The 26708-nt window shown below is 39.4% G+C and overlaps 1 protein-coding gene across 22 annotated transcripts in view; it reads right to left on the bottom strand.

The window, feature by feature from the left end:
• Positions 1-26708, bottom strand: part of SGIP1 (SH3GL interacting endocytic adaptor 1) — a 149363-nt gene that overhangs the window by 44261 nt on the left and 78394 nt on the right. For 16 of the 22 annotated variants that reach the window (XM_081193707.1, XM_081193708.1, XM_081193727.1 and 13 more), the window contains 8 exons: positions 14468-14492; positions 13602-13653; positions 13100-13185; positions 11889-11981; positions 10798-10872; positions 7850-8305; positions 3508-3632; positions 2233-2359 (listed from right to left, as the gene is read on the bottom strand). In XM_081193707.1, the coding sequence (XP_081049833.1) occupies positions 2233-2359; positions 3508-3632; positions 7850-8305; positions 10798-10872; positions 11889-11981; positions 13100-13185; positions 13602-13653; positions 14468-14492 (1039 nt within the window). The remainder of the gene's footprint in view (positions 1-2232; positions 2360-3507; positions 3633-7849; positions 8306-10797; positions 10873-11888; positions 11982-13099; positions 13186-13601; positions 13654-14467; positions 14493-26708) is intronic. The other 6 variants (XM_081193712.1, XM_081193713.1, XM_081193715.1 and 3 more) reach the window with 1 other exon arrangement.

The raw sequence follows: 26708 nt of genomic DNA, 5'->3' as shown, positions 1-26708 counted from the left end.
TGTGTTTTCCTCCCCATCACCTGTTTTACCTGCACAAAACCTAGGCTAACGTTTCAACTTAAAACTAGCCCTTTTCACAAATCAGATGGGCTTGATTCCATTGGAACCTTATGTTCTGAAACACAGTTACTGGTAAGAACACACAACAGTGTGTCATAAAAACTACTGAGCGACATCAGTTTCAGACAATTTACACCACCCCGTGGAACATAATAATTCACATACAAGGAGTTGAGCCACTGATGACACAGCCTCTTAGTTGATAATACGATATTGTTAGTTAAGTATTTGAAATGCTATTCAGTACTTTGACTGATATGCATTTATATCACCCTGGTCATTGCACTGACCAACAGCAAGCAGAAACAAAGGACATAGGTACGAAAAAGGAAACATGAAGTCAGAAAATTGCATTAAGCACTCTCCCCCACACACTTCCATTTCACACACAATAGGCAGAAAGAAACAAGAGTGAATGGTTTTTCAAAAAGACAAACTAAAGCTGAAAGCACTTCAAACCAGGTTCAGCATTTAACAAATTATCACTGGAGGCTTGAATATATGCCCCAGTTGACAGCATCTTCATTTTCTAATAAGCAAAACAAGTATCTGTGAATTACTATGACTGAGTGAAGACTAAACACCACTAGTATGGGAAGTCAGTAGTATGCTCAATGGCTATTACTCAAATGAAAACAAAACATATCCATTTCAGCTCATTCAGATTTTTGATTCCCCCCTCCTTTCTTGGAATATCCAATTTGTTGCCATTCTGAGTTCATTCAGAATAGTCAGAAAGACAATTTGAACAGCAGCTCAAGTGCCCGTTCTCGTCTACACAGATTAGAAAATGCTTGATAAAAAAATTGAGGTTAAGAGGCCCACAGCAGGAACACTACAGAAAGAAAGTTTAGACTAATAGCAGAACGGGTCCAAAGGGATGTAAAAGAAGGGAAAATCAATAAAAGAAAACAACCTGGCATACAATGAGAACTGAAGGTGACAGAGATGGTCTGTAGAAGAGCAGAAGCGTTGATGAAAAGAGACGCAGGTCAAAAAGGAAAACCAGGAGTCTGCAGCACAAAAGAACTATATCAGAGAGAAGAAGGTGGTTTTAAGGTGTAAAGAAGATGAAGAGTATTGTAAATGAAATAAAGAATGACAAAGAGAATTCAAATATATGTTTGTCTGAGAAGGAAGTGGAGCAGGGAGCAGAAAGGGAGACCAGAGAATGAAGCAAAAAATGAAAAGCATCAACATCCAGGCGTTGCCAGCCACAGAACATTTTGACAACTGTAATCTAACCTCAGCTTAAGAAGAAAAAAAACATTTTTTCAGTACAACTTTCCATATTTTCAAATTTCTAAGAAACTGGATTTGAAAAAGTTTAGAACTTTTTGAAATTTTTCATGTGTTTCTGCAATCCAAGAAGCAAATACAATTGGTTTGTAACATTACTTTTTAATAATATCTGGTACTAGAGTATACTTTCTGCTCCTGCTATCCTTTCCTATTTCTCCTTACTAAGATTAACTTTGTCTTAAACTTTATTCATTTTTATTGCATTTATTTAGTTTTGCTACAGCTAACTAATCTAACAATGATTTATATGATTGCCAAATTGCGAGACTATTCGTCCTGCTTTGCAGCCACAGGAGTGACACAGTACTGTAAAACATTTTGTATCTATAGTGGTCAGAATTCAAAGGGAAGCATGACTGTTCCACATCTCCACTGGCTTCTAAGAGACTTCCAGGAAATGCTGCATTGAATCCTAAACTACTATTAGAGTTTCCCTCCTCCAATTCAAAAAGCAGTTTGGTTTGTAGGCAGAATAACTTTCAGCATAGAAAACCTGCCAGAAGAGCTCCATTCTTTCCACTTTCCTGATCTCCCCTTGGAAAGTCTCCTATACCCAATGAAAACTGCATCTTGATCTTAGCGGAATTTAGGAAATTATTGGGGGAAGGCACAGTTTAGGGAATAAAGGGAGCCTATGCATCCCTTCAGGTCCCTGCTATTTTATACACAAATATACATTGCAGTTGCAGCAGTCTACAGTTAATCAAGAGTGCAATTCTCATTTACATTAAAAAGTGCTTTAACATAACATGACCATGACAACGAAAACAAAGGAAAATATAAACCAAATAAAGGGTTTCAGAAAGTAAAATATTCAAGCCATTCCACTCATGGAAACTATTCTTCAAACAAAGAAAAGCTTTTCGTTACCAATTGTTGGAGTAGTAGCTGCACTCAAGGAATTGGTGGACGATATGGAAGAGGTGCTTTCAGCACGTGCTAAAGGTGCTATTGGAGGAGGGCTGGATGAGTGAACCGGAGGGCTAAATGGTCTGGACTGTAGACAAACACAAACAAGAATAAAGATACACATAGTGCATTTCTGAACAGGAACTCAAGCAAGAATATTCATAACTGCACACACTATCTTCTAAGGCCCCTGGAACACCCAGAATTAATCCATTCACACTGAGTGGATTTACAGATCTATTGATTTCTCAGCTCCTGATTATTGATTACTAGCCCAATTGTGTAGCCAAAAGTTTTACTGAGTTCTCTAATGCACGTGATCTATATTTGTAGTGCAGATGAGAAACATGCTGCAGAATGTAACGTTTGGGGGATGCATCTGAAACTGCAAACTATGGCGCACAAAAAAACAGTTCACAGGTGCAAAATTAAGCAATGGTCCAAAATAAAATCACTGGGTTGTTTCACTATTGGAATCCACAATGATGGATTACTTTTCATGAAGAGTTTTTTTCAAACATTTTTCTTATATAGCAAGGATGGCTACATAGGAGCAGATATGAAAAGAGCATGTGGATAGTCAATGATGGTAATGGTAAATGAGTTTCTTTCACTTTGTGAATGTGTACTTAGAATCCATGGTTGGCTGTGACTTCCCAAGATTGTGTTTATACATAGTGGAAAGTATATGCACATCTGTCACATGACAGGAACAAATATGTACACTTTTTCTGACAAAGAAGTGCTTTTCATGTCAGAATAGTAAAAACTGAAGCATCCCTTTGCTGTGCTTGTGTATGTACAAGTCCAAGTGTTTCAGAAAATGTGAAAAGATACATGTCATCACTAGCGTCAGACAATTTCAATTTAACTGGGGCATAGCGGCTTTCTTGACCTTTCTTGACATTTTAGAGATGTTCTTGCTAAAGCAAATGCATATTCTTACACAGGTGTAATAATTCTGACTTGTTTCTGGCATGACCAACAAAACTGACAAAACTAGCCTGCAATTTCAAATGCGGACTTTCCATAACAATCTGCCTATTTACCGTCATCAACAGAGATTATTCTCTGTATGGTTTCAAATAACGGAGGAAATCAGACACTAGGTTAGGGACACGGCAGAAGTCATTTGTTTATTAAGAATTCTTTGTTCATCTCTATTTGTCTGTACCGCAGTGAGCTGAAGTTATGTTGTCTCAATTTAATTAGTAATTTTGAAGAAGCTAAACCTACCACATCAACTCCAGGCTTCCCTGGAGGCAATTTTGGACGAGATGGGGGTCTAGGTGGAGGAGGCGGGGGAGTAGGGCTGCTGCAGGATGCCAACGGGGTTGCAGGTCGAGCAGGAGATGATGAACCTGAAATAAATGCACACTATAAATATGGTGTTGAGCTGTCCTTACTGCAGTTCTTACCCACCTTTATCAAAAACCCCAACACAGAGCAGACCATCAAGCAAACAGTTGCCCAAACAGTTTTTGACTTAGGCTGGCAGCTGTTGCATAACAAGACAATTCATATGTGTAGATGGGAATTGGATAAGATCAGAAAGTTGCTAAGTCGCAATAAAAACAGAAAAGCTTATTTTCCTGCTATTATGCCAATGAAAGTTTCACATGCTCTTGGGCAATGATGATATTGTGTCTACAGTTAACACACTGCTCCTACATAAACTTCTTTAACTTAAATGAAGAAGCAGCACTTGGAGAAGTGAACCCACTTTAGATGAAAAAGTGATGTCTAAAAATACCAAAATATTGAAGTTTTTTGGGGGTATTCCTGAAACTTACCCATTCCTTATTATGCTCTTGCAATAAAAGCATAATATGTTCTTGTTATGCAAACGTAAGTGGTGCTGCAACAGAACGCAATGATGTAACAATGGAGTACCCATTTATTCTATGGTGTACAAAGAGACAAGCCTTGCACAATTATTTTCATGTGATTGTAACTGTAAGATGCTAGCAAATAAGAGAATAGCTAAGAACACTAGAATGGTGAAAAGACTGATGTTACGACTTGGAATAAAATGCAGATATTTAAGAAATTGAAAAATAATCTCTCTTCCAAAGTGTATAATGGTTTTTTCATATCATTGATGACTATTGAACAAAAAAGGAGGTTAAACTACAAAAGGGAAGATTATTTAAATGGCAGTTTAATAGTTATTGATACGTATCAAAACAGAGTCCAGCAATTCCATAGCAACTTATATAATTTACTATGCCAAAATAGGATAAATGTTTTCTAAACTTAAGAGTAGGAGATAACAATAGAAAATGACTGAATAAGAGCCCAGGTTACCTTCAGTGGCATCTAAGCTACAACAGTGCTGCTCCTTTGCACCTACTTGGAAACATCAAAAGTCTGCTGTCACAGGAGGAATTCCTGCTGTGTCTTCTTCCCATTCTAGCATTATTCTTCCTGGAAGTTGGAATAATAGTAGCATGGGAAGGACTCACAGCACGGACTCCTTGTACATACTGTGAACATATGACAGATGTTATTGAGTGACACAGGAAGGAGCTATGCCGCAGTGGCTCTCATGCTGCTAAAGGTAGCAAACCCCCTCCCCGTTAACACCCCTTCTTTATTGGGCCATTCTGGTGTGTGACATTTTGTACATGTCCCTCCTTCCTCCCAAGGTTAAAATGGCAGGTATTTGTGAACTGTTAAAGGCAAAGCTGTATTCCAAATAGAAAAAGGAAGGGGAATATATTCCACATTCAACAGACCACCAGTTCCTAAGTCAGTCAGTCCTTTAAAAGTGAAACAAGATATTTTACATCCAAGTTGTGTATGGGTTGGTTTTATCATATCAGCATTACAGTGTTGATCGTAAGCACTGACTGCATTACATGCTTCATGCAGTCAATGGAACACGCACACAAAACACACAGCTATCAGAAGATGATTGATGGAGCTTTAAAAATATAAGGCTAGATGATTATGTAATGATGCTGCATTTGCTAAGCATGCCCTAAACGCTTCCTTGCTTAAGGTAAATTCTTGGAAAAGCCTTGGCTGTTTAAAATATTTTGTATTTATTGGTGCATGTAAAACTCCAGTGCCAAGTACCAAGTTCTGTCCACTCAAACCACTATTTCCCCTCCTCATTAAAACAACATAAAACCCCAATTATGCAAAACATGCACTACACAAATATTAATTCCAGATTACTGAAAAACAAATTATGGCAGCATGTGTGATCCAGTGTCATAGAGCTACAAGATTTGTGTCCTATGAAACTTCAGTGAAACAGATGGAAGTTTTGTAAGAACCCATCTGTCACCTCAGTGATCAGCTAAAAGAGGACCTCTTACTACAGGAACAACATCAGAGTTTTACATCTAGATGTTAAAAAACGAAACCTTTACAACACCTTGTAACAAAATCAGCAGATCTCTTCATCATTCTCATATATATATATATTCTCAAATAGAAATCACTATAGTTAAAACAAATACGGTTTCATTATATTGCTGCAATTGCAGCTACACTAAAAGTAATCTTCTTCCATTTCAGCATCAGACCTAGGTAGGTTTCAACGTTTTCTACATCCATGGCATTTCATAGCAAGAATAAATTCAATTAAAATTCATTTAGTTTGCTAATCGTTAATCTCTTAGCCATGGAAAATACTATGTTTTGAAAAATAAAGTCTAATCAAGTTGTAGTTTTGGTGATAATTAAAACCTTTCTTTTGAGTTATTAAGTGAATCTGATCAGCTTTCTGTTGGAGCTCTACTAAAGAGTTAAGAAAACGAGTTGCATAAATCTTCATACTTGCCCAGTATTGGGCCTCATTATTCTTAGTGGGCCTTGCATCTGCCTAAAATATGCAGAATATTAAGGACAGCTGTCCACACTTGGAAATCATCTTCTTTATACAGACCAGCTCTAGTGAGAGCACACACAGAGAAAGCTCTCCCACTTTCAGCAACTTGTCTGAGTACCTATCTTAAGAAGCATGCAAACCAGAACTATATCATGTAGGTTTTTAAGTTAGGTAGGGAATGAGCCCTGGGAAAGAAATGGTGCATGTATGTATGCATGCCTAGATCATTCTAGGTATCCTTTTCTCCTTAAGTGGATTTATGAAAAGTTCTCTGCCTAAGGGCTACCAAATTACCTCTCTTGCCCCCAGTGCCTCTCAGAGAGCTGCATGCACAGTAGACAATGCAAAGACTCTCTTTCACACTTGCTTATCTTGCAACCCAAGATGTCATGAAACAATTACTGCTGCATTTTTTCCTGCTAATTCATCACCCACACTCACATTTAAAGCTGAGTTACTTATTATGCAAGTCTATTCATATCTCCCCAGAAGTAAATCATCTCAAGTACAATGGCATTTACTTTCAGGTAAGTTTGTATAGGGCTGCAGCCCTAAGGTGTGTGGGAGGATGTGCAGCATGTTTGCTAGATAGTCACAGACAGGGGATTCCATGATGTCATATCCTCTAAACCTTTGTGGTAGGAAGGGGGACAATAGAACCCTTAATCTCTACTTCTTCCTGTCACTATGAAATCTTTTTTCCTACCTGCAATGGGGAAAGACATAACACCCATAACAAACTATAGTTCCCAGGATTCTTTGGAGGAATCCATGTGCCTTGAATCTGCATTAATTGTATTGTGTGGTTACGACCTTTACAAAACATTGAATCTGCTGTTGAGCTGCTTTAACATTTCTTTGATGGAAAATTCCAGATTAACTTTATGGTTTTTAATCTGTAGCGAAGAACAGGAGAAGAGCCTGGTGGGAGAAGAGCCTGGTGGGTCAGGCCAATGGCCCATCTAGTCCAGTCCTAAACCCGGGACCTGAGCGCATCAGCACTCTTCTGACTTGTGTTCCTAAACAACTAGTTTTCAGATGCATCCTGCCTCCAACAGTGGAGGCTGAATATAGATATCAGGGCCAGTAGCTGTGCATAGCTCCATGAATTGGCAGAATAAATGTTTGCTAGGCAAGCACGAGATCTTTCCTAGTTGTGGTACAGTATTTCCATCATATTGTTCATAGATTGCACCCAGCTCTAAATTGGAAGGGTAAGAAGAAAGCCTATTAAAAGCTTCACTGGTTTTCTGAGGAAGGTCAAGAAGATTCTGAAGTTCCTTAGCAAAAGGAGTATCTTTGATCATCACTTCCTCTTGGAGAAAAACGAGGAGCTGCCCTTTCCTTGAGGGGCAGAAGCTAAGCATGGTTGTACAATGGGAGAAGACAGAGTTTTAACTAGTTGCATTGTAGCTTAGGAAGTTTTATAAATTCACCTTAAGCTCTTAAGGCAATAGCTTTTCCAACTATGTCTGGTATTAAAGACATAACGCTCTCCTGTAAACACCAGACATTCAGCAATGGCAAGGAAAGAACACACAGTATCAAGGGTTCAAGGTTAAATTGGACCATGAGAGCACAGAATAAAAAGAAAATAAAGAAGCCACGGGGCACAGTACAATCAAACAATGACTGATGCTTAAAAGCCAACCAACTAAGAGTAGCTAAAAAGGTTTTGTGTTCACACGGCAGCATTCATGGCCACATTGAAGCACACTCAAAGCTGTTTAGACATACCACTGGTGCTTCCTGTGCCACCGCCAGAGCTGGGTCCGGGTGATGACACCACTGTTCTGTAGGTAGGCGGTGGAGGGGGAGGTGGCGTTGCTCTCTGTCCCACCCCAAAATCTTTAGGAGATGCTGCTGGTGCTAAGTTATCATCTTTAACGTGGGTCTGCTCAGAAACTTTCTTCTGAACCTCTTCTAAATTGAGTGGAGATGGAACACTGCGAGAGGTTTCAGCCTCTGGAGGCTCATCTGGGGTTTCTGATGCCACAGGTGGGGACACCACCTTCTCCCGTGAAGTCACCTCTGGAGTTACGTTTTCCGGGGACTGATCAGAAAAACTGATCCACTTATCCTCCTCGTCAGCAGCAACAGACTTGGGGGATAATACTGGGCCAAAAATGGTATCCAAGTCATTGATTGATGGTAGTTTGTCACTTTTGACCTCTGTTGCTGTCTGGTCATTTCCTGTGGTCAAAGTAGTTGATTTTAAACTTTAACATCAACTTGTACAGATGCTAAGTTGTACTAACGTTCTACGTAAGTATGGGGCTTTTAAAATCAGCTACATTCTAGCACAGACATTTTCATAACGCATTTTAAGGTGCTACTAGGAACATAATTCATGTGCACAAATATCTACATAATAGGGTGTGATATATAAATACACAAACACACACACACAAATATTAAAGTGCGTTCCATGTTGACCTGCATGTAAATATGCTGTCTACTACGTATCTCGTTCATACCAATATACCCAAATGGAGCTATTGCTATCTAGGAAAACTGCTTGCTAGGGAAAAGCCAACAGAGTGCCTTTGTTAGTAACAAAATGGTAAAGTACATAATTTGAAATTCAAGCATGATGACGTGCATGTAGATAAGTATATTTGTGCTGTGCAGTATACACTGTGGGATTATTTTAGCATGACCAATGAGAATATAGATGATCAAAGGGCTCTATTCTTGAGTTGAACAATCATTATTATCTGTAATTTCTGGGCAAATGGAGTGTCTTCTTAATGGAAAGGAAACCGATTTGGCATTTTTTCCTCTCCTCCATGGCTGGAAGGCAATTTATAGACAAAAAAAAAAAGCTATACGAAGGATATATAAAGAGTGTATTATAAGCTCTGTTGTATTTTGGAGCATCTGAAAATTACCACTCTTGTTCTAAAAGCACTAGGTATGATCTCGAAACTTCCACTTCTCTTCTATGCTTAAAGTACGCATTCTGTCCTGTGATTAGGTCTCACTGGATCCTATTAAAAAAAAGTTAAGTGAACTAAAGGCCCACTGAAGTCAGCAGGCATTTCAGAATGATTTTTTTCACAGTTTTGCCATTCTAACCCCATACTATGCACACATAATGAGAATGCTTGTGTGAACATAGAGATGCATTTTCCCCATAGAATATCCATTCTTTCCACTGTCCTAGAACCACTGAATGAGCAGGTTGTCATGTCTATGCATATGACTGTCCAGTCATCTCTTTGGTCCACAAATGCTGCATGCTGCTTTGATTCTGCAAAACTGTATGTTGATCCTTTATCTGTAAATTCAATCTAAAAGGAGTATGGGAAAATTACATTTCATGTCATATTGTCATGTAGAAAACTTTATTTTACCAATTAATGTAAGGTTTGTGGGAAGGGGGAAAAATCCTATTTTCTTTTTGGCTCTGTTCGTGATTCACATAAAATGCACAGTAAATTAACCTGGGGAATAAATGATCACACATGGATGTGCATTTCATTTGCATTATATTCACCCAGCATAGATACAGGGTTGGAAGTTGGGAATTGCAGAGGACACAATTTGTAATTCAAAAGTTATAGACAGTTGAAGAGAAATACCCTTAAAACATCAAGTCTGCAAGTATTGTTGTACAAGGTAACATTTATGTTGCATAGTATGCTAATCTTTTTAGAGGCCATCTTTGTGTTTTCTCATTTAAGCAAAGCAATTCATGCTCAAATTTACAAGTCGGTTCATACAGCTAATGATGTTCACTTGCAACATGAATTATATGCTGATAAGCTCCTTATTTCTTGTCTCTGAGTACCACAATCACTTGGATCCTGAGGATCCTTTCAAGAGTTCACATTCAGAGAACAGGGTTTTCCACCTCTCACTTCCCTCTGCAGTCTCCTGTGTCCCAAAAATATAATCCTGGAGAATGGAGGAGGTATGAGAACCTCGTGGGCTGCTGATGGAGGGGGAGGGGAGATAAACCATTCCTGCCCTTGCACGACTTGGAACCTAAGTTTATCTGTTCGTGCAAAGGTAGGAGTGGATATATCTCACCTTGCACGAACAGAGAAACAACTTAGGACCCAAGTCATGAAGAAACATGGCTTCAAGAAACATTCCTATATCATTTTAACTACATTAACTCATAGTTCTGTATGAAGACCATACTGCCAAGATATAACCTTTATTATTCTGAATTACATCTAGGCCTAAGTGTGCTGAGATTCATGACAGGCTCACTAAAGTTCCTCCGATTTTTCTTCTTACCCAAACCAGGTATAACACAAATTATTAGTTTGCTGACAGACTTATTGACAAATTGTTCATACAAAATGTTACTACCATAGCTGTACTTTAGTGGGAAACGTGTTCAATATCTGAATACAATACAGACATCAGAAATCATTTTAAAATCTCAAGGGGTTTAGAAAAAAGATTATGCACTACTTAGGCTTGTACTTCTTTTTTTGCTGAATAAAGAAAATCTGCTATGGTATCTGAAGGCAGATGAAAATATTAAATGCCTGGATAACATATATGCATAAAATGCATCTAATTAGATGGTTGTTATTAGGAAATGATTACAAGTTTTCATATTCTGTTCACATTACAAATTATAATTTGCACTGAATAGAAACACAGTTACTTTGCAGTAAAGCAGAGATCTTGCACATCTAAAAGTCATTTATGCTAAACATACTTACCTACTCCAACTGTTAATGGCGAACCAGTGCGGGGAGGTGTAGCTGGAATATTCTTAGGTGGAAGAGGTGGAGGTGCTGTGAGCCAAACGGAAGAATTTTAAGTTAAGAATAGACAACATTCGTCAAATAAATAAATATAAACTCACAGTCGTATCTAGAGATTCAACCAAAGGATGGCTGAGATCCAAAGTCTGTTCCGCAAGTGGAAGCCACTTCTGCTTGGGCAAGTCCCCTAATTTTTGCCAATTCCCTCCTCTAGCTGCAGCCACCACATTTCATTCCATGCCGTCCAGGAGGGTCCCTGACCTCTGGTCTGACTGCAATGGAAGGACAAAGACCCCTTGTGTGAGTGGAATTCTGTGTGCATTTCTCTGTATCCGCTACAGTCACAGGGTTGGGAAGCACAGTTGTGTTGGGGAGGTAAAGTCAAGTAAACTTCACACGACTGTGTGTAAGGGTGCATGTGTACTTCCCCAGCCCCAGGTTCTACCTATTGCTGCAGGTGGCTCTTGAGAGCAAAAAGGGTTTCTCATCCCTGCAGAAGAAGATAGGTAAAAATAAATAAATAAACCCCTCTTCTCCCCCCATCACCATTATGATATGGCAGCACCAAGTCTAGGCACCAGAAATCACCTGCCTTTTGTTGTGGTTGATATTTTATGAGATGACAATTTTTTTTGTTTCCAGTCTCCAGAGTGAACTATATGTTTTAAAATAAATGTTGTTAACTTTTATTCTGCTTTTCCACATCCACAAATCCAGTTTTTGGTTCTTATTAGGAGCTTGTGTATTTGTGGCATGCGGCATCGGTTGCTAGGTGACTTGTCTTTCGGATAGGCAGGAGTCAGGTTTAGCTTTGCAAATTGAGATCACAGAGGCTTTTGTCCCCAGGGACTCCGAATCGTCTCTTTGCCTTTTCTGAAAGCTGCGTTTCCAATGCATAATTCAACTAATATCTCTTTGCTTCCATGACAGTATAATGAGCAATAACCCTCAACATTGCCACTTCCATCTCACGTTTCTGTGTTTTGTAGTGAAAAACAAAATGAAAAACCCGAACAATTTTTCAAATAGGAGATGCCTCAACTTACTTCCAGATGGAAAAGGTCGTGATGAATTCGGTGATTCTACACTTGGACTTGCTGGCTGCACAGAACCCCAGACCTCAGAGTGATCTATGGGAGCTGAAGTCACAGACATATAACATGATGCATACAAATCTAGAAGTAACATGAGAACTTAATTCCAAACAGAGCTTCTCTTTAGCAGAATCAGTCGAATCGAACACTGAACTGTAGGAGTTACTTGATAGATTATGGCAGGAGGAAAATGAGAAGAGAATGTAACGAGAATATGATTTTTTTGGAAATAAATTGTTAATAACCATTTTTCAAAACCCACAAATGAATTTCAGTGCTGAGAAATGCATATACCACCAAATCAGTGAATAACATTCTGAGCGTCTTTCTGCCCTGGATGCGCACACACACACAGAGAGAGAGAGAGAGAGAGAGAGAGAGAGAGAGAGAGAGAGAGAGAGAGAGAGATCAATGGCCTCCTGGTGCCTCTAGCCAATGAGGAAGTTAACTGCTTTTCTGGTATCAGGATTTCTGCCAATAAAAGCAACATGGTTGGAGCTGTCATATGCAAAACACAAAAGCTTTACAGTGACACCTAAATTACCACAAGCATTCCCCTAATTCAGTGCTGAGTTAGAATCAACACAAGAGATTTTCATGCAGGTCTGTCCATTCAGATTAATGAGTGAGGAAAGGAAGTATTCGGCCACATTCTCACCTCGGATGGCCTGATCCTATGTTTTTTCTGGGTCACATATAATAGGAATCAGCAACCCAGCTTGCTCTTGACTAAGGCCAGGATTGGGAAAGGCTAGGAAGCACTGGTGGAAAGTAACAAGTGGACTGTAAGGGGTGTTAGCTGAACTTAGACTTGGGACAAGATCCCCTTAGCACCAACTACCCCACAGGGCAGAAAAGCAAACACTGGACAAATATTAGTTGCTTCTTGTCTCGGAATTAACATCATGTGGTTGCCTAGAAATTGCTAAACACTTCTTTCTCCTTTTTAACTTATGGCAGATTTCACCAAGTGCACACATACATACTCACAGACTCATTTGCGTTCACAAACAGTTTATATTTATTTATGTGATTCACTGAGTTTGTAGCCCACCCCTCTTCAGAGAACTCGGGCATATGAAATAAAGATGTAAAACAAATTAAACAAAACGTCATGTCAGACATATAAAGGTACATTGATAAAGTTAACTGGCAACACCTACCTTCTAACTTCTCTTCTTCAAATGCAGACTCCAGAGGTGGACCAAATAGTGGCGCTAGTATTGCAGGATCTTCCGGGGCTTTTTTGCTGCAGCACAACACAGATGCTGAATGATAATTACGTGCAAGGATCTTTTATTCAGCAGAGGTGACAGGCAGAGTTGATTTTGATTTTTTTTTTACAGTAGGGGTGGGGAACCATTTTCAGTTCAAGGCAGCGTTTCCTCAAAGGAAAGCAGTTGAGGGCCGCATTGCAGCGGTGGGCAGGGCCAGAGGCAAAAAGTGGGTGGAGCAATTGATGTGACTTATCTTTGTTCAGTAGGCTACATTCCATGCAGAGGGAAAAGGGACTGCCTTTTCTTATAATGAGGTGTGCACAGACTTGACAGATAGGACTTGGTAAGCCAGAACAAGAGCACGTACATCATTTGGGTACAAGGATTCCACACCATCCATGGCTTTGAATGAGGTTTTTTTTAAATGTAGTTTAACATTTATACTAACCTTAGAAGCTCTGGAGTAGGTGTTGAACGCCTGGGCCTTGCTATCTCTTCACCTGGCACATAAGACACCATTTTAAGGAAATTTTCTCATAGTGTCTTCTTGAAAACTTGTTCACATAACTATTTGATAATGTCAGCACCACCACAGCGTTCCTTCTGCTAGTCCATTTCTCACTAGTTTTAGTACTTATATAGTACTAGCTTAACTATGTTGTCCCTCTCCAGAATAATTTGAACCAGTTTTCATAATTCATGTCAACGTGACCCTGCATGCCCTTCCAGCTTCAAATTGCTCCCCTCACATTACCCATGGCGGGTGTCTCTTAACAGAATATAGCTTGCTAAAAATATTATTCATTTGCTACCTTAAAAACATATAATGCATTTGTTGTGAGATAATAAACTGACTCCATGACTTGCCATTAACTTATTTTCATGTGGCCCAATTTTATGGAAAAGTTTTAGAAAATCCCATTTCAGCCATACCCTTCATCGTTCCAGATTACGAACATCTTGTAATTTTAGGCCCTGTTGAACTGGTTTGTGCATTCAGCCAATTGCAAATACTCCATATGCCTTTTCATTTAAAATGCGTCATCTCATTTTGAGACTGTCAGAGTCTGTTAATTTTACATTATGGATTCATGCATAATTTAATACTAGTGCATGGAATAATGTCCTCATAGCATTTTGAGGACTATCCCATCAACAATATATAGACTTTAGTCTCTTAAAAATTAGTTGTTGCAATGATTCTAGAGTTTGAAAATTAAGATGTAAAATTATGTAATTTTGATGATTCTAAATATATCCAACTTCCTGAGATATATTGTGTCCCAACAAAATTCAATAAATAGATATACTTACTAGATAAATTCCTTTTAATTGAACCCTACAATTAAAAGCAAAAACTACAGTTTAGGACTATAGGATTATACTTTTAGACATGTACAATAAATGGCAGCTTGCCTTAGTTGAAAAGAAAGAAAACAGAATTAGGCATTAACACTGCTAAAATAAAATATACATTAACTTGGATTCACATTCTTCATTTTGGACGTTTGTACCCCAGTGCAGATTCATTCACACACATATACCAGATATAGGCAAATAGAATATTTGATTAGCTGTTACAAATGCACTGCCTGAGAATTTCAGGTTTTTGAATCAAGACAAACAAACAAAAAGTGATCATACATTTTGGAATTGCAACGATGTGCCAAACAAATCCAGAGAGCTTGACAAGTAATTTATTTACTGTTCTAGAACTTCTTAATGCACTCATACTTAGTCTCACACACTTGATCACTGGCTTTGGACTGAAATCAAACATGTTTCCAGCAGGCTTTAATATTCCAGAAGATATAAAGAAACAATTGGTGGGGACAGGGGGAAGGAGATAAAACTTTGGAAAGTAGGAGGCAGGTGGGAAACAATGTCTGAATATGCAAAAGGTATCAGAACAGCTGTCAACAGTATTTGCCATAGCAACAGGGAAGATACGGAAAATTTACTGTTAGTCACTAATCCTCATGTCTCTGCCACCATCATCCATCCATCCTTCACTCACACAATGTTCCTGCAAAATGCATGTATTGTCAAAGAAAACAGTTTTTCTAGGCAAATTCTTGCAAAAACCTCTCCTTTCAAATCACAGTTTGTAATAATATCTCCACTAAGAATACTTCTATGCTACAGGAAGAGACAGTAACACCAAATTTCAAGGAAGGGAGTTATTAAGGACAACAAAATTATTGGTAGCACTGTAGGCAGAAGTCTGGTGAAAGAGAATTGGTTCCTAGCCAAACATGTCACTAGCTGATTCTTGCCAAGATTTCAATTCTGTAGTCAGTCCTCAGAAACATATTCTAATGGATATGCTAGGCATATTATCGGCCTATGAGATATCTGATGTTAACATGTGCCAATTAAACAAATAATGTTCCATCAAATTCTTTCTTTTGAAGCCAATAGTAAGCTGTAAGACCAAGCTATTTTTTTGCACATTTTTGTTAAATAGGCGCCTTCTCACATCAAGAGAATACATTGCAGGAAGTATATGGATGTATTCTTATTCTGGAATAGCAAATGTGAAAAAATTCTGGTCAGAACCTCAAAAACAAAAGAAAAAGAAAAACAACCAGGGATGTTCATCTTGGCAATAGCTCAATTCAGTTAGCATGGTTGCTTCCTTGTTCTATGCAGACATTGATTTGAAAATTTTCTGAACAATCATGAGAGTTGGCAGACTGTTTATTCAAAATGAAGTAATCCAAAAATTATCCATTTCTCCAAGAATGACAGTTTCTGTGTAGGACAGTTTCAAGAGTGGCACTACTCTTTAAAGACATTAAAGAATTCCTAAGCAATATTTGATTTATTTAATAAAATTTAGAAATTGCTTGACTTTTTTTTTTAAAAAACGATAAACAATAAAATCAAGAAAATTCACAAGTTTAAATACTAAAACAGATTAAAATTACCTCAGCTTTCTAAGTAGCTAGGAGTAGGTTTGTCTAAACAGGAATGTTTTTAGCAGGCACTGAAAAGAGTACGGTGAAGGCACTTGCTTGATCGCAATAGGCAGGGAGTTCCAAAGAGGAGGTGCTGCCACACAAAACAATGGATTTTTTTTACAAATGTTGAACAGGTATTATGTGGACTCTGTAGCAGTGCCAGTATGGTTCCATTCAGTATTTCTATAACAGAAAAAGGCTGCTACAGATAGCCACACACCCCTGAAAGAACAGTTAATTTTCACCCAATTACTTTTAAGTTAGATCAATTTGCTGTACTTGCAGTTCACAAAACTAATTTAAATTAAACCCAGATGACAAACACTCCCAGTCGTTCGTGCTACTGATTTAACGCGAAAAGTCGTCTTACCGGGCTGCGCCTCTGTTATCAGCAAAAAAGAAGAGAGAAAGGTACCTAGTCAGAGAGTGACAGATCAATAATAAAAAAAGGACTTTGGATGATGAGATCTTCCTCTAGCTTCACACATTAAGTAATCAATTTCCCCAGATTCCCCCTGTCTCATGAAGACCCCGACCCTATCTGATGTCCTTTTAATGAGTAAGCTATATAGATGTCTGCAGAAATTTTGGATCAAATGGTTAACTTTGAGGCTCCTTGAGGCCTATTGCAGCAATACCAAAGGGGCTGCCCAGCTTAGATACTCTGATAGGATGGAACCTAGAATGGCAGCCTGCACATAGCACTCCAAATTCTGGAACTGACCAGGGGGAAAGGGTTAAATACTCCCTCAACTCAGAGCTGCTGAGGGGCTCTTTGTCACTGCTCTTAAGTTTTTAAAACGAAAAAGATTATCCAATCACAGATCTACCTTGTCGTTTGTAGTTCGACCCATTGATACCCCATAAACCTAACTAAAGGAAGACATGCCATAGGTATGGAAGGGTGAAACATCGATTGTTAAGAAACCTAGCAAATTTTAATCTGCCCTCAAGGTCCCCTTCTCATATCTCTCTAGTAAATCCTTGTTAAAAAATAAATTGGCAAATTAGAGTTCTACTGTATTGGCTTATTTGCAGCAAGAAATTAGTAGAGAAATACAGACAAACAGGCACACACGTCACGAGTTTTCCGAAGAATGATCACATTAATTCTCATAGAAACAGGAAATGCTGTGGCATACAAAAGTACACAAGACGCAAAGAGAGATTAGGCAAGCCATCCTTCGTAGTTCCCCCGTACCAAAATGGGTAATAATGTATTTATGACTGTCCAAATAAAGGAATATAGGTGAGACACTTGTTGAACATGAGTGCATAAATGTTCAAAAATGTTCTTGGTTATAGATTTAGATGAGATTATAAAAACAACAGAGCTGAAGATGCACAAGGATCAGTTTGGAATCATACTGCAATGCAAATCAAACTAACCAGGAAATGCCGAGTAATTGATAGCATTTATGCTCTTTTATGGGTGTGTTGTCTTCAGCGCTTAGATACTTTGTTTACTGATGGTATGTAAACCTCTAAAATAAATAAATATAACTGAAGCAGCAGTGCTCTCTGGAGAGAGTTGGGCTATTTTTGGCTATAGCTTGGATACTACTGTCCTCATGATCTCACACAGTTTCAGTAACTTCAGTGGAACAATGCCAATACACACTAGCCAAGAATTTGTCAATACATATTTTCCTTTCATTCTTTCCAGTAAGCAACTGCTTGCCACTTCTACTTATCTGTGACATTTAAGGCTGGGGAAAGGAATCTGCAAATATCTAGTATGCCACTAATTTAGCCTCACATTTCATCAACATTTCTTTTTCAAAGTTTGGTCTCAGCCCACCAAACAGACACAATTTTCCTGACTTTATATTTGTACAAAAGCAGACCATGGATCTGATCCAGGGGCAGAGAGGCCCCACTTCACTGCCTGAGACAAAAGAGGAATGTGTCATGCCATGCCACCCTCCTGCCACCCCACAAAATCCTCCCTTACCTGGGTTGTGCGGCAGCACCTGAGAAGCAGTGGCGAGCTCTGGCAGGATCTTGTAAAGCACATGAGATCTAGCCAGAAACTGCCACTGCTGGTTCTCTGCTAGTGGGGCGCCCATGAGGGAGTCTCCTCATGGGTGGGCCAGCCCTGATCTGATCCTACAGAACATCATATGAAGCAGCTGAGACCGTGCACATATAGCCTTTTAAACAAAGCTAAGATTCACTGATCAGCTGCTGGCCAAGGGGACTGAATTCTGTTCTTACTGCCAAACAGCCTATCAGCAGATTTCAGCTTTTTTAAGAGGGCTACATGCCCTCAGCTGCAACTGTTGTATCGGGAAGGGGTAGCTAAGTGAAAACCTGTTTACACATGCGTGTAGTAGCTAGTTGAACTGCGGAAAGTGTGCACATTATTGCAGGAAATAGTTCCGTCATGATGAGTCTACAGATAAGATGAAAGTGCCTATCATGCTATTCTCTTCATGCCAGTGCAGGTTGTTGCTGCAATTGTGCTTTTGCTCTGACTTCCACCACAAAGCAGAGTAAACCAAATAGGTCTAATTCTCATAAATATGCAACATGTATTCCTTGGCAGGATGGGTACAGATGTCATAAGCCCAATGAAAGTGAAAGAAAACTACTGTGGATATAAAAGCTTACACATGAATTTAGTGGTGGAGGTGCTTACCCCCGTTTTATGTCTCCATAATTTAGGGAAGGAGTCAAATTAGCATATCAATATAGCAAAGTCCTGGATGTCTGGTTGAACCAGACTGTACAGCAGTCTTCATGTTGTCTAAAAAACTTGGAGAAATTAATGCAGTGAAATCCAGCACTGGATCTTCAGCTGAAGAGTAGTATACAAATTTAATAAATAATAATGGTGATGATAATAGGTCACAAAATACTATGGCTGAATGATTTTATGAACAGTCAAGAAACCAGAAGTAGAGTTACAGAGGTTCATACTTTACTTGTGGAAATTTGCAAAGTCCCCATTTATTCTAGTATTGTTAAGATTTAAAGCTTCATACCATTACATATATTTATGTGCAGTATGAATTGAATGGGATTAGCCACCACTCATAAAGAAAGCCAAATGGAAAATTACCAGTACCTGTAAATAATAAGATTTTGCATTTTATATTCTTGGTTTTATAGACTGTTTTTTTAAAAAAGATAAATAAAGTGAATACTTGCTAATGCAAATAATCCATTAAAATGATAGATACAAAGAAAGAAAACGGGATAGATAATTTCTTACCGGACTTTTCCTCTATAGAATGCATTAACAAATGGAGAAAAGGGAGGGAGAATAAGCATTTTCTAAAAACATAAGCATTTATGCATAGAATATCACTCTCTATGAAATGGCATATCCCAGTCTCCTGTCCAAGCAGGTCTGCTCAGTAGTAAAATGGGAAGTATGCTTAGGATTGCATTATAAGCAAACTAACAAATTCTGAAATGCCTAAAAGGTTATCATATACAAAATAGAGTAAATACTCATATAGAAGTGTAAATCAGTAATGTAAGTGCAGTCTGATCCCAGCTTATGCATACTCACTCAGAAATATGTTCCACTGAGATAAATGACATTTACCCCCCAAATAAGAGTGCATACAATTGCAGTCTTACATTGTAAATACCCAGTTACACATTGCTGGTACACCAAATAAAGAGAAACTATATTTTCATACCCCACAATCAATTTTCCATTAAAATATGTATACAGCAGTAAACTGAGTATTCTGATGGACTTTAAAAGCTGTACCCTTCCAAAAAGTGTGGACTTGTTTTTATTTTCTCCACAATAGGCATTTGCAACAATTTTGGCTTCTTACTTTCGTGAAAAGCTATTTGACTTGAAAACAAACTTTCAATGTTATATTACTGTTATGATGGTGATGTTACAGGTGCTTTGTATACAGCCAAATACTGCTACATTCTTCTGGCAGTTATTTGAGACATCATTCTGGCAGTTATCTTGAGAACAGAAGTAGTCAGGAAAATGCCAATCATTATCCTGGCTTCCATTATCAGATTTACTTTGCTAATAAGGATAATAAAATAAACCATTTCCAGAAAATAGGGCTGATAGATGTGATCCACTAAGTAACTGAAGATACATGCATTCTCTTCTGCCTAAGCAGGCTAGTACTATCACCCCCACCCTATTTAAATGAGTAGAAAACTTGTGGGTTATACATTTAGAATAATGAGCTTCCTTTTGTAATCCAATAAGAGACCTATTACAACTCAACAGAAGGCTCTGAGTAGTTCCTCCATCAAACACTACAGAAGAAACCTCTCACTAAGCCTCAGTTTCAATCAAAAACTATTTGTTTGCCATCTACTTAAGGAATGGAATAAAGCAAGATTCACAAGACAGGTTCTTGTTGTGAAAAAACAAGTTCTTACTGTGGACTGCTGTTCTCAGAGGATGCTGAAGGTTATTTGGGAGGCTGGGCACCTCCTCTGCAGCTAGCAAACAGAGCAAAATTATGGCCTTTCCATACTCCCCAGAACAAGACTGGAAGTGATTGGGGAGCTGAATAAACAAAGAAATATTCCTCAAAAACCTCCTTTACCTGGACCATCCTGACCTGGGAAAAGGTCACATAAGAAAAGCCTCCGCGTCTGGGCGTTCCCCAGTTTAGGAGCTGACATAATAAATGAACAGGCACATACAACAGCTCCACTGCTTTCTTGGGGAGGAAATGCAGCTTGTTTGCCAGCCGAAGCTTGCCCTTAGTTGGGTTTACCCACTCTGTCTTCAAAGCCTCAGGCAGGTGCAATGCCTAAGGAGGACCCCATGGGCGTGGCTAAGGGGGACAGCTGCCCCTCTAGATCAAGTAAATCAAGAAAAATACTTACCTGAGGCTCTGCACCCCCCCCCCAGCATGAAGCCTGCCCCTGCTAACATAAATCCTGACTACGCCCATGGAGGACCCTGTGGGAAGGCGATTCTTGCTCCCTTCTGGGTGGCTTCTGCGGCATTCACCAAAAGCACCAGGAAAACTTCCAAAGGAAACAGCAGGGTAGGCTGCTTTCTGTCTTACTCCAAAAGTCTTCCCCCCTCTGCCAATTCCTGTATTTGGGGATTCAGACCCGGCCTCGTATAGCTGCGTGGCCTGGCTAGGAATGAAACCCAGGGTCAATGGGAACATGCTGGCTTAGCTTTGCGCAGTGGCAGTATCGTAGCCAATGAGGGGAATGTGTTGGCTTGCTTCTTTTGGGGGTTGTCATCCCTCCCCCACCAAAGAGAGGAGGTGCCTCTTTGGAACCCATGGGCTGCAGGCTTGTGGGAAGTACAAGAAGCCCTGGAAGAGCTTCTAGAGGAGGAACCAGACTGGTCCCTGAAGCTCCTATTTCCTCTTGTCCTAAGACTGGCCCTGGGACCTGCCCTTCCATCCCCTGCTATAGACCTCAGGAAGTATTCTCTTTGCTACCTCAATCCTCCAATGTGCTGCTCCATTAAGCATGCATGCTTGCTGTGGGCATGCAAGAAAGTTCTATGAGAAAGAGTTCTGTGATGGGTTCCACACGCAGCCACATACCTTATGGGTCAGGGATGCAGAAGCAGTGCCCCATGGTAGATCATGTGGAGCACCCAGCCTCCTTCTGCCCATCATCCATCAGCATCAAGAGATTCTGGTACACACCTACCCAACTCAGATTGCTGCCCTCACCCTTGGAGCCACAACCCAACTGCCAAGCCTAGGATGTGTTAGTAGGAAGGGGGAGGGGATACCTGGAGGCAGCAACCAAAGGAATAAAGGAATTTCTACCACCTCCCACCCCAAAGGAAGCAGGAACCATTTCGGCTCTTAGGAGCTCCAACCAAGCACCACCTGGAGGCTTGGCAGGTAAAGCCAGTCTGTTAAGTGCACGGAAGTCCCTCCTATATAAGGAAATAAATTCTGCTTTCCAGCTCTACAGCAGGTGCCTCCCTGAAGGTACTTAACACCTTATGGGATCCTCTAAAGAATATGCAATTCGTATTCCAAAAGAGGTTTGGTTTATTTCTGATAACAACTTCTCATTTGTCTCTTATCTGGACTCCTGGTTGTCCTCCTTATTCTATTTATTTTGAGACACTGCAATATCCAGCAAATGCTACTCACTCCCAAGTGCCTCAATCCTGTTTTATGCTTCGGTGTTTGAGCAGATGGCCATTGGCTAAAGCAGGTTACAGGGCAGAGCAAAGCACTGCTAAGTCTATTAGCTTAATTGACATGGAGGAAGAAGTAACTATATATCAAAAAAAGAAAAGAAAAAAGAAACACACTAAAAAAAGAAGAGAAAAAGAAAAGCCCTATCGGTGAAGGTGAACCCTCCCTGCTGCTTGTCTTGTGCCTCACTACTCCATCCACTTTTCTTCTTTCCTGGCTCCAATGCTAGAAGTGACTCAGGAGCAGACAAAGTGCCAAGAGAAATTAACTGCGGAGATGTAAGTTACAGGGAAAGACCATCCCATCCCTAGCTTTACTTCCCATTACCTAGCACCTATGTTCTTTTCATGTGCCATGAAAAGAACATAGGTGCTACCGTCACATATAATTGAATAGTGCAATTTATCTGGGAGTGGGAGATGCCAACACGGTGCTGGGAGTCTCCACCTCTAACATGTTTCAACATCTGAAGTAAGTTTATGTGCTTACTGATGTCTCTACACAATCCGAAACCCGGCCTTTGAAGGATTCCCGGTCATATAAAGAGGACCGTACACATGCACAAATGCCATGTGCACCAGGCTCACTTTAGTACCTCTAAATGAACATGTGAAAGTTGGGGTAGAGTCTGCCATGATGATGCCCCCACCATGCTTGTTCTGCCTTGTTAGAATACCTCTGAGGATCTAGGCTAAGGAGAATCAGGTGGAATGAATGTAAGGTCAGGCTAACTTGGCTTCGCTGAATAAAAATGTCAAACAGAAGGTATTCTAGGCCTAGAGAACAGGATGACAGGACAGATTGGAAGAAAGGAAACCAAAGGAGGGTGCAAGAGGGACAGTGAAACCCTACACAAAAGGGCAACAGCAGGTCCTGCAGGCCTGGAAAATGTATGCCAGAGCTCCTTGGAGCCCTATAGACACGATAATAAATAAATGTAATTTTTGAAAGAATTGCTAATCATATCTGGAGTTTCCACCCTGCTTGACTTTTGTTAGTGTTTTGAAATTTAAAGAAAAACCCCTTGACAATAAAAGTTATAAATGAAGCCACCTTCATCCTTATCAGGTACAATAATTGAGTAACTAAAGTAACTGCCCCACATCATCGTCTTTGCTCCTACTTCATCTCTTCTTAGCTAATGGAAATCCTCAAGCACACAGTCCTCCGCCTCTTATAAAAGCTTAAAGGAGCAGAGTAGTCAGCCATGTCCTCTATATACCACCCTAGGTGCCTTATGAATGAAATATAAAGACTTTATGAGGATGCTGGCATTTACCGTTTAGCCAATAATAGGATGTGGAAAACAAATATACAATGCTTTCACACACTAGATGGAATCCAACTATAGTGAAAAAAGTGTTGTGTTAGAAAACAAGGCATCACTTCTATTGATGAAACAGAGTACAGTCTTTTGAATTAAACACCCCAAATATCTTATTTAATTTACTGCTTTCAAATATAACAGCATGAAGTGCTGCTGTCTTAGAAAAGAATGTAAAGCAATGCAATTTGCTTGGTATATATTCTGTCCTTATTAAAAGAGTGTAGTTATAGAGCAATTTAGTTCAGTTATTCTTATTAGCATCCTGCTCTCCCTAAAGAGCATTACTGCTTTACATGCCAAGCTTCCTTAAGACGTACAACATCAGTAGATCAGGAAGCTGCATTTTCTGCAGTGCAACAAAGCCATCATTCTGATTTACTGTTCCCACATCTTCCACAGCCCAGGAAATGAGTGTCACAAATCAACTCTTGAACCTGGCTTCCATATACAACAATATAATGCACTATTGTCTTGCCTCCAAGCCCAGCTGCAACAGCCTGGTGACTGCATAATGACTGCAAAGCTCACTTGCTAGAATAAAGACCAACCGCCACAGCATATAAGCAAAAAACAGAATGCAATAGCAAATTTAAAAACAACATAAATGTGATCCCAGCAGTATTGTTAAAACACGTTATGTAGTTTAATTTAGTACAACTTCAGGGTTTTTTTGCTTTGGTTTACAGGGTAGAGACCAACAAATAAATAAACAAAAGTTGACATTGACACCTACTTCCTATTATGTAGCTAGTTCCATATTATTAAAACTTAAGTATCAGATGAAAATGCAATTGCTAAAAGTCAAGCAACATTGGAAAACTTTATTTGATTGCAAATTAAAAACAGCTAATGATAATTCATTTTGTTCTATTGTAAACTGAAAAGCTTTTAAGCAATTATGTACCCACAGAACACTATTACTTAGAACAGCAATTAATTATAGATATAAGTTAGTATTAGCTGTGACTAGGGATCAGTTAGGGGCGTTCTACAGTTTTTCTGTTGCCAGGATATATTCTGTCATGGCTTTCTCCCAAGAATGTCAGGATTAGTACTTCTGTGAGGGCACTGAAAAGTCCTGAAGCACTGTTCACCTCACATAACTATAAAACCCTGGGTTCCTTGCAAGGGGGAAAATGAGATATTTGCAATGTAGGTATGAATTAGTAGCATGTAAGTAAGTCTTACATTTACATTTTGTTTGTGTGCCCCTCTGTCAGCAGTCTACCCTTGATTTTTAGAATAGTGGTAGACTGGATAGAAAACAAAACTAAGGATTTAGAAGTGATCCAAGGGTATTATCTCTAGCATTTCTTGTCACTAAAGCAGCATCCCATTTTCCAAAAATAAGTTGATCTTTGCAGCACTCTCAACCTAAGTGGGTTTTCCCTAGCAAGCTACAAAATTCAGCCTTCCGCAGGTGCTGTGTGTTCAGCAGCGCCTCCAGTGACAAGGTTATACAAAAGCTTTGAGAGAAAGTATTGCAATGTATTTATCAGTTTGTGTATGTGATAAGTCTGTTTTACTCAACAATGTCAGGCCCCTGGCCCTAAATGCAAAATAATTTATCAAAATAAGAAAATCTGTTTTAGCAGGAAAAGATAATCCATCCTCTTCCCCTCCCCCCCCCAAACATGCTCTCTAAATTGAACAAAATTATATAGATTTGATTCAGCTGTCATATATGCTTGTCCTCACTTTAGATTAAAATTTCCAGATGATAGAAGCAGAGGTAGCTAATCTGACATCCTCTAGATGTTGTTAGAATAGAGCTCCCATCATTCCTGACCATTGGCTATGGGGCAGATGGGAATCGTAGCCCAATAACACATTGGCTACTTTGGATTTTGAGTAAAATTTTAGAGAAAGCGTATGGTTTCATGTACAAGCACACAAAACAGTGACTTCTGAGACTTTACTTTCACATTTTTTTATTCCATAGTCCTCAAAACTCACAAGCAATACTACTGGACTATGGCCCCACACATAACACAATTTTTAAAAGGCATTGTTGCCTAACCTCCTTAACAAGGGAGCCTACAACTCCCACCCACCCCAAATCTGAACAGTTTAGGGGGGTGAGTAAGATTTTTTTGCAAAGCTTCAAGGCAAAGACAAGTCAGATAAGACTTTGAAGAGATAAAGCCCACACTGAATATATAAACTGCTGCTTCAGTCGCCATCCCTGCTCCTTTGCTTTCCTATGAGTTCTGGAATCTCCAGTGGGAAATGGATACTGTACAAGTAATTTCCACAAGGGAGAAGGTCCTCCAAAGCCTTTATCTCCAGGCTCTCTCTCATGGCTGGCAACCTCTTTTTTATTTCACTTCAATAAATTATTTAAAACACATTTTTTCTTACTTGCTGTCATTGGATACACAAGGACTAGTAGCTTACCACAGCTCTGTTCTCTTTATCACAAACACTTTCGTTGTGTTCACACTTCATATCTCCACTTATACATTTAAAACATTTTACAGTGTAATCCTATGCATGCTTAATGAGGTCTCCCTGTGTTCCGTGGGGCTTTCTCCCCGGAAAGTGTTACAGGAGTGCAAGTCCTGCTTGTGTGCAAAATTTTCAGATGGAAATAGCATGTGGGGAAAGTGCTTAAAAAGTACCTCTCCCTCTGTGCCAGTCTTTCCTTTCAAATTGCAGTCTTGTATTCTGCTGGGGGTGGGGGAATCCTCCAGATCGTATCACAGAACTACTTGCCATGTCTTCTCCTTCTCCAAGGGGCAAAACAATACCATCTTCATTCATTCTCTGCTGCCCCTTATGACATAACAATCCAGACTATTTCCAATAAATTAGATCCTGACTTTACACGGAATCTTACGTTGCCAAATTACAGCTTTACACCTTTAAGCATACATAATGGCTGGCTTTCAAGTCTCAGAGGGTGGCTCAGCATAAAGCATAGGAGGGTGTCTACTTCCCCCCAAAAAAGATCAAGGACCTCTCCTGAACTCACAGAATCAATATATGGCTATCTGGCTTGTGGGCGTGTACCTACAAAAATGTGACCCTATTTTTAACAAGTAAAGTCATCTATAATTAGTAATGTCTTATTTTTTGTTAAAGTGCTGCAAATGTTTTTTCTTTTGGCATGGATCAAAATAGCCGCGCCATTCACT

This window comes from Podarcis bocagei, assembly GCF_964188305.1.
Source record: "Podarcis bocagei genome assembly, chromosome: 5".
In the NCBI taxonomy this organism is placed as follows: domain Eukaryota; kingdom Metazoa; phylum Chordata; class Lepidosauria; order Squamata; family Lacertidae; genus Podarcis; species Podarcis bocagei.
The sequence above is the reverse complement of the archived record's forward strand: the minus strand, read 5'-3'. Positions and strand labels throughout refer to the sequence as shown.